The sequence below is a fragment of the Sinocyclocheilus rhinocerous genome, unplaced genomic scaffold, assembly GCF_001515625.1.
Source record: "Sinocyclocheilus rhinocerous isolate Xijiao unplaced genomic scaffold, SAMN03320098_v1.1 scaffold4183, whole genome shotgun sequence".
NCBI classification, from domain to species: Eukaryota; Metazoa; Chordata; class Actinopteri; order Cypriniformes; family Cyprinidae; genus Sinocyclocheilus; species Sinocyclocheilus rhinocerous.
Genome location: NW_015634469.1, coordinates 101701 through 110913, shown reverse-complemented (window position 1 = coordinate 110913; position 9213 = coordinate 101701). Strand labels below are relative to the sequence as shown.

The 9213-nt window shown below is 37.2% G+C and overlaps 1 protein-coding gene across 1 annotated transcript in view; it reads left to right on the top strand.

Moving 5' to 3' along the window:
* Positions 1–2959: 2959 nt before the first annotated feature.
* LOC107745618 (paired box protein Pax-3-like) overlaps positions 2960–9213 on the top strand; it is a 29224-nt gene continuing 22970 nt past the window's right edge. The window contains exons 1-4 of the mRNA XM_016559536.1: positions 2960–3111; positions 4015–4250; positions 4928–5057; positions 5350–5493. Coding sequence (XP_016415022.1) covers positions 3027–3111; positions 4015–4250; positions 4928–5057; positions 5350–5493 — 595 coding nt within the window. The 5' untranslated portion in view covers positions 2960–3026. The remainder of the gene's footprint in view (positions 3112–4014; positions 4251–4927; positions 5058–5349; positions 5494–9213) is intronic.

Genomic DNA, 9213 nt, shown 5'->3' with positions numbered 1-9213 from the left:
CAATATCCCTTTAAAGATAATCAAACTGAGTCTCTCCTCATTCCGCTTATATCCCCACTCACTTTATGACCATATCGAGTTACCACGAGCCTGTTGTGAGCAATAGACATTCTTCAATCTGAAAACATTATTATAGTGTTTATTGCACTGTAAGCGAGGGAAAAGAGCTCATGTTCGCCCGAAACATTTGTACATATAGCAGGGGTTTCTGAGATATGCAACGGACATGGGGTAATGTCCTGAAAAGTCACCTTCTCCTTGTAATACCTATGTCATACCCTTGTCATTATACAAATGTATGTCCTCATTTGTCACAAAAACGCGCACACACACACACACACACACATAAACAATGCGCGACCAGGCCACATATGCGGTCAGTTGTGCCAAAAGTGGCCTATACCAACACGGCCACGAGTGCTTAATAAAAATTCACAAAAGTCTTAAAACAGTCATACAAATACTTTTTTTTTCCAGCTCACGTTGAGATAATCTTATCCTCATACGCAAAGCAGGTTGTATTATTAATACAAACAGGCAAAATAGTTTTGTCAGCAATCCGATGTGCTTTACGGTAAATTATAAATAAGTTTATTTTTATTCAAGTCATGATTATGATTCATAACACTTGATCGAGCAGACTACTTTAGGCTACATCAACGAATAGTTTTATGGCGTCCAGACACTTAGAAATTATTTTCTTAGATAGTACCTTTACTTTTTCACTTTTATATTTGTGCATGCAATATAATAACTGCTGTAACTTTTCTTGCTGTAAATTTTTAAACTTAATTGTAAAAGTAGTTGTAAAATTAGTGAAATATTATTATGAACATCATTAAATGAACATCATTTCCCCAATGGGCGATTGAGGAAAAGTTAAGTGTTCTTTGACGTATAATAATAACAACAACAATAATAATAATAATAATAACAACAACAACGATGCTAGTCATTTGCGTGGCGTTTTTCAATTTATTCTTTAGCTTACAAATGAATGCATACTGCTAAATCAACGACAACAACAAAACAGCAAACTTTTTCTTCTTCCTCCTTTTCATGTTGTTATAACGTTTAATAAATAAAATACATAATAAAAAATATAATCCAAAAATCTAAAATAATAATAATAATAATAATAATTTTAATAGGAATATGCAGTATAAGAATTGTTATTATAAATGTTTTCTGGATTTTATGGGGTTTTCGATAGATACAGTAGATAGATAGATAGATATGTCATGCATCTCACGTGGGAAATTTCCAATAATTGCAATAATATCACTTTTGATGTTTTGTCCCTCAGGCCAATCCGGCAGAAGCGGTCAGATGTCAATTAAAGTCAGCATGAGCGGCTGCGGCGCTGCTCTTGTTCTGAGGGCAGCCTGGCCTGTGGCGCGCGGGCTCCGCTGCGCTAATCCGTTTATGGAGCACCTGGGACCGCGGACGGCAATAACATGCTCTTATCCGTCGCCACCGCGAAACATGCACATCTGAGCACAGCAATGCGATAATGCCCACATCCCAGAGGACCAGAGGGCCACTTTACCCCCCGATTGAACTGTCGACGTCTCTGAATTGATAGCTCTAAAATGACAGCCAGCGTATTTGACACATTAGCCTGATGGAAATCGGTCAAAAGCGGACGAGGGCATTATCGTGATAGATTCAGACTGTTTCAGTCTGTTTTAGCAACAGTTTTTGAAGGATTTTAAAATGAATTTGAACTCATTGTATATGTTCAGAGTGGGTTCTTCTGTTTGAACAGTTGAAAGTGTGATAGTTTTTCTGTTTGATTGATCAGGGTTCTCTCTGAATGAACGGGGGCCGTTTGACTGACGTGAGTTTCTCACTGAGAAAGCAAAGGAACTTCAGTGACTTCGGGGAACAGAGGAGGAGCATCTGAATGTGAGATGGAGAGAGTGAGTGTGTGTGTGAGAGAAATGCGGAGTAATGCAAGAGAATGAGTGGGATGGATGACTATATTGAATGTCTCTGCGTTATAAATAACGCTTCTTCACAATTGTATTCGTCTCCACAGACAGCTTTTACGGCACTCTCGGCGTCATACCCTGCTGAGACCCCCGCAAGCTGCTCCTTTCATTCTGTAGAGACTCTACTGTCCACTTGCATACAATAAATACCTCTGTGCAGTGCAGCGTTTGGGTTTTTACTTGAAAGTTAGGGTTTGCAGAGGATTCGTGTTCAATAGGCTACCAATAGATAAAATACGGTTGTGGCAGGAGAAAGCAAAATGGAGAAACTCGGCAGTGTTTCCCAACTCTGTTCCTGGAAGCTTCCCAACTCGTCCCAACTCGTCTACATTGTCTGACACTTCCATCTCAGGTCTTATAGCCTCTATTAACCATTTATTTGTTTAATAAGGTGCATTTGATCAGCAAGACATCCAAATTGTCTCCTTTTGGAGGGCTTTCGGAAACACGTCTCCACGTCTCCAAACCACTGCATTGAACAAAACTGAAATGTTTTCAATTACTTGAAGAAAACATCACTATTATCTTCCAGATTGTTCTGAGCATCACCGTTTATGTCTGAGGGTGTTATCGGTGACAAACCCCCTTGAACTCCCGAGGTCACAGCGCAAGAAAGTTTAAGGATTTGGACCAATCAGAAGGCTTTCCCAAGTCTTTGGACCCTCCCTCTTTGACCAATCACAGTCGTCGATGAGTAGAAGCAGCCAACAACTCAACAACTGATAAAATGTTTCGCCTCTGATCACCGTTCCAATTCTCAACAACAAGTGTGTCAACAACAACTGAACGAAGCTCTGAGAGTTTTATCTTCCAAACTGCGTTGAGATAAACCACGACTGAAAATCTGGATATCCGTGATTCACTTCCGAGGATTGGCAGCGACGTTTTGAAGTTGACTTTTCGTTTTCAGCTGAATGAAGACTTGATACTTCAGCAATCCACTGACACTTGACGATCAGCGCTTCTTCTTTGGATAACATCAGTTTTTCTCTCAAGTGCTCCGTGCACCCGTTTCTTTCTTGCAGAGGAGTTATGACCGCATTAGCGGGGGGCATTTCCAGGATGATGCGCCCCACGCCACCCCAAAACTACCCGAGAGGAGGCTTTTCCTTGGAGGGTAAGGTGTTAGTTTCTGTGGTTACGACAGAACCGTCTGAACTTAGAAGTATCCACAAAGCTGATTCTTTATAAGACAGATTTGATCTGATGCACGTCAGTAAAGGAAGTGACATTTAAAATATTTAAATTAGATAGTAAAAAATGAACTTGCTAAGAGTGAAAACTTAGGTTTAATTATTTTGTGATGTGAATGTGATGATGTGATGTGAAATTGCAGCTCCCAACCACTTGGAATGACTTTACTATTTCAAGCTGAAACTAAAAAAACATAAAAAATTTTAACTATTAAATCTTTAATGTAGTCTAATGTACTGAAGCTTATTTAATGCAAAGCTAACATTTTGTACAAAAAAGGCTTTTCGCCATATTAAATGTTAGTTTATATATAAAATTGTACAAGCTTGTCAACTTTTATATACTTTTTAAATATATAAATACAAATGTATAATATAAAAAGTGTTCCGTCAACAGGTAACATCTTTGCAAATTATTACTATTAATTACATTTTTTTGTCAACTAGACAACATTTTAGTATTAGTAGTAGTATTTATAAATGGTTATCTTTTATTAGTAGTAGTATTAGTTTTATTGTTGTTGTGTTGTAGTTGTTTTTGCATTATAAGAATAGAACATATCTGTCATGCTTTTGATTATGTTTTCACTTTTAACAAAGCATTAAAGCAAACTTTTAGTGATGCAAGTTTGGAAAAAATACTTTGTAAAGAAAGATATAACGGCACACTTAAGTTTATGAGTTTATGTGCGGTTATATATCTTGCTTTACTAATTATTTTAATTATTTTACTAATTATTGCTTTACTATTATTTTCACTTTAGCATAAGGAAATCGTTATATAGATTGTTAGTCACTGACACAACCTTTCCCCCTTCTTGCTGCAGTCTCAACGCCGTTAGGTCAGGGCCGCGTGAACCAGCTCGGTGGAGTCTTCATAAACGGACGCCCTCTGCCCAATCACATCCGCCACAAGATAGTAGAGATGGCCCATCACGGGATACGACCGTGCGTCATCTCCCGACAGCTGCGCGTGTCGCACGGATGCGTTTCCAAAATTTTATGCAGGTACCAGGAGACCGGATCCATTCGGCCCGGTGCTATTGGTGGCAGCAAACCCAAGGTAGGACATCACCGAGGCCATTTCATGTCCTGCTGGGGCTGAATTGTATTACTGAATTGATCAGAAAGCTCATCACAGTTTCACATTTAAATATGGAGTTTTGCAAATACAGTGTGGCGTTTGACTTAACGACTAAAATATGCTTGGTGTTTTTTCTCTGTAGTGTCCATGTTTTTTTTTTTTTAAGGGTGTACACAGACTATGATGTTGCACCTTACGTTCAGCAAATAATTTCCACAATAAACAATTTTAATTGTATAGAGTCAGTGCTCTGTGTATAGAATCTATTGTTCTTATTATCCTAAAAAGTTCTTATAGGTTCTTCAGATCAGTTAATTTTGTCTCTAAAGCACCAATGCATAGCCGTTTCTTAAAGAATTAGAGAATAAAAAGTTCTAAAAAGTTAAATCCTTATTTTTAAGAGATTTTAAGACAGACTTTTTTTGCCTTGTTTAATATATCCTATGACTCAAAACAATGAATTAAACACCATAGTAATCCAGTGTTAATTAATTGTACAGAACGTCTTGTGAATAGTCACATAATCATAACTAAATGGAAACTGGCGATTTTATCTATACATTCCTGTTATAATCGTTTGTAGATATTTTGTAAGTTCTCATAAAATGGTATAAAGATATACAAATTTAATTATTATGTAACTATTGTAATGAAAGCAGAGCACAACTCCCAATGTGGAAAAGAAAATCGAAGAATACAAGAGAGAGAATCCAGGGATGTTCAGCTGGGAGATTCGGGATAAACTTCTGAAAGATGGAATCTGCGACCGAAATAACGTGCCCTCAGGTACTGAAATTTATCTGTCAATCTGTGCAGTTTAGTTGATGTTTTTAAGATATTGCTTCCAGCACCTGTTGCTTGGAGAAAAAACAAAACAAAGCAAAACAGATGGCTTGTGACTTTAAAGCAACCCTATATATATTTTTAAATATATATTTCCTATAGGCTGTAAAATCGTTTTAAATGCCTCGTGGTTACGGATTGAAATTTTATACCTACACACTTTCAAGCGTTTAAACATTCAACAAGTGGAATTCTATAATGTCAATTGATGAAGCTTTTTTTTGTCTCTCCGCAGTGAGTTCCATCAGCCGCATGCTGCGCTGTAGATTTGGTGGAAACGGAAATGAGGATGAGGATGATGATGAAGTGGAAAAAAGGGAGATCGAGGAAAACGAAAGAAGAGCCAAACACAGCATCGACGGGATTCTCGGCGACAGATGTAAGTTCCAACGAGTTTTATGTTTTTTTATGCGGAACTGAGATGAGCACCATGAGTTTACAGGTATCTACATACATTTTATTATGGATAGAAAATATTTAGGCCTATATATATGTATAGGTAATAAAATGTGTTCTACTTCTTTAATAATAATACTAATAGTAATAACATTATTATTATTATTATTATTATAAATTATTATTAATGCTAATAGGCCTATGTGTTTTGTTAAAATAATATTTTAATTATTTGGAAAAGTAGCGTAGGCCTGTACGTTAGAAATTGCGTGAATGTCACGAGCACATTTATGCTTTATTTTTTTCCTCCCCGTGTGAATATCGCTTTTAATGTTTCAGTTTGAGTCTTTTGCCACCAAATGCTAAATAGATTGATGGGAAAAATGGCCCACGTCTTCAGTAGGCTATTTTTTTTTTTTTCTTTTAGCGTTTTTTGTGTCTTTCCTTAAACTCATTGGAACTGAATTGAGGAGCATCGGAGATTAACCTCCTAAAACGAGACGTTCCTGGAGTGAAACTGGCCGAATCAGTAAATCAAACATTTGTCCAAGAATAGCGTTCACTAAAAGACGCTCCTGCGGTGCACAATCGGACACTTGAGGATGAACTTGGGAAACAAAAGCGAAAGAGTCCATGAGACTCACGCTTCAGTTTCCCCAGGACAAAGATCGGCCTAGCAGTAGCTTGGTCCTGACAAAAGACTCCAAGCTTTTCAAAATTTGGAAAGAAAGGAAGAAAAAACGGTCCAACAAAAGGCGTAGAGAGGACATTATGGACGGGCAATGAGAGATGAATTATTCACGAATGACCGTAGTCCCGGCTCAGAAGTGTTTTATAGACTTCGAGGCCTGAATAATGTGTCCATTTTTAGCTAGATCATGTCTTGGAATTTTCCCTTTCGCCCCCAAAAACGTCAACAGCAGCTGGAGGCGTTTGAGATGCTTAATTTTTACGTTTTAAGCAAATTAAAAAATAAACACCTGGTGATTAGAGTGTATGTGAATTTTCAGATCGAGACCATTAACTTTCTCCTTTAAATGTGTGGATTTATGGAATTAATACTTGTTTGATGATGTCAACTAAAAAAAACATAATATGCCTACTTTGTAGATTTTCATAAATCTAAAAAGTATTATAGCCTACATTTTCGTTAACATTTTCTTAATCACGAACCTCCCGAAGAAAAAAAGCTCGATGCCGTAAAAGCAAGATTACAATGGCGCTCGCTCACGAAAGTCGCGAATTTCGCTAAACATCGACAAAACAAAAGTAGTCTCAGATCACTTTGTTAAAAAATTTACATCACAGGTATATCATACATTTTTTGTACTTAAAATTATGCTTGTTTAAAATGCCTTATGTTAACACGACTAACATTGCTATTAGTTTTGCAGAGAGATTACGCCGCGAAAATCGCTGAATAATTAATACGCCAGATAGGCCTAGAGAAAGTAACTGCATTTTTCGGCGAAATTTAATTAGTGACACTCAAATGTAAAAACAACGTGTCAAAATATCATGAAAATTTTTAACATCCACACAGCGGATAGCCTCGAGGCAATAGCCTACCCCATTCCCCCAGTTGAAGAAGAAATTATATGTAGGCTATTAACTTGGAAATTGATACAGACAGCGCGTTTTTCTAACCCCCACCGTTCTGAAATTCTTGCGCAGAGGAGTTTGTTCTAGATGTCAAGTGGAGAGAGAAACTCTGAGCTGTGAGCGCGCTAGCCGGATCACCCCGCGTCATGCGCCGCGCTACAATTGGCGCACATTATACTCAGTCATTGCAATGAAAACCTTTTCTAGTAGATTAAATCGAGCCCTTTATTCGTCCCCACTTTCATCTCAGGACAAAAACCCGCCCCCTTCCTCTCCGCCCGGGGCGCGTATTCATTCCTCACTGCCCTTTTCCTTCTCTCTTTTCCAGCACCGCCATCACGAATACAGATCAGTTGGTAATTAGTTTAACAAACGACTGTCGATATGTTGTTGTTTGGAGATGGCTGATTGATATGAACTTTTGAAACGCACAACATTGCAAATTGCACTGTAAAAATGCTTGCTGCGTAAAAAAAAAAAAACCTTGAGTAAACCCAAAATGGGATGTCATTAGTTCAGCTCCATATTGTGGAGTAGCTAGATTGGTTTCAGCTCAGACATTGACATAATTACATTGTATTTGCTTTTTGTAACTTTTAAATATATGCTGAACAACATTCACTCTATATTTGTTCTGCTTAGTTGTTCAGCTTCCTTTTTCCAGTTAAATGAACTTCAGCATAACATTTTGTCTGGCATACGGGACTTTTTGAATCACACAGTGAGTTTTATGTTGAGCAATCTTGCTGGTTTGTTGACTTTTTCGTGCTGTTTTGCTGTTGATTATTTGTTGTGTGATGATCATCTTAAATGAGCGTTTAAATGAGTGCAAGCAAATTAGGTCAACAAAAGAGTTTTACTAAGAGCACATATTGAGACACAAAATTCATTATGGCTTATTTGTCTTTTTGTGAAAACAGTGTTTATAGATTTAATATTCAAGACTAAAATTCCTAGAGGATAATTTTTCAACGTTATGGAAACAAGCTAATAAATGAAACATTCATCTAGACCAACTTTGCAAAATACCAAATGATAGAAATAGTAATGATCCCCATAGTTTATTCATTCCACTAAAACATGCTCAAAACTCAAGGATAAGTTATTATTTATAGTGTTAAGTTCATTATGAAATTATGTGATTTTCTGGGCAGAAATTCTTGTGAGTCAAATGGACTGAAACAAACATCTTATTAAAATGAGTTATTTTTTTTAACATTGTTGCACAAATATTTTCCATTTGATTTTTAGGGCAAAAACATTAGCTGGTTTCTATGTTGTATTTGTGTACATTTAAACCTGGACTTGCAACAGAGTTACTTAGGTGTCTATATCTGCATTGAAAAAACAGAAAGAAAGAACAAAACAGTGAATGAAAGAAAGGAAGCGCGAGGGGAAAGGAGAAAGGAAAACAGCCTTTTCAAAGCCCGGTTAATGTTTTTGTTTTCCTAGAAGGATCAATCACCTCTGGCTTTTATTCACATGTAGATGTGTCTACATCATAAAACTCAACGAGTCCTGATCTCCATTGACACACTGTAAACTTCTCCTCTCTCCATTCGCTCTCATCCGTTTGTTTGCAGTGGGCTGATTCTGCACTGACTGTATTTCACTCTCTCCTCCCTGCTTGTGGGAGTTGTTGTTTTTTCCTATTCGGTGTTCAGTTAAATTCTCAAAAGGGTGTTTTCAGAATCAAGAGGGTGTTCTCTAGCCAAATATTGATTAAGTACGTGTTTGCTGAGTCTATAGTTGTCGGGTAAGAGGGGTGTGTTGGCTCTGGGCCCCTGCTCCTTCAAAACCTATTGTTGGGCCCCTTAAAGGCTTGAGATCAAAGCAAAGGCCCCTTCAGATTTATTTGTCTGGGAAAAGGCAGTGTAGAGGACCATTGCTTACTAATACTGGATTGAGAAAACACCTCAAAAGATGTTTCTTAAAACCTGTTTGCCGAGAAAGCTCAGAACAAACATTTAGATTTTTTTTTTGTAATATTTGTGACTTTTAAATTTATTATTTAGACTTTTTTGAACTCCAGTAAAAAGTGATAATTTATATGAAATCATCAGTTGTTTTTCCCCTGTATAAAAAAACTGCAATTGTTACC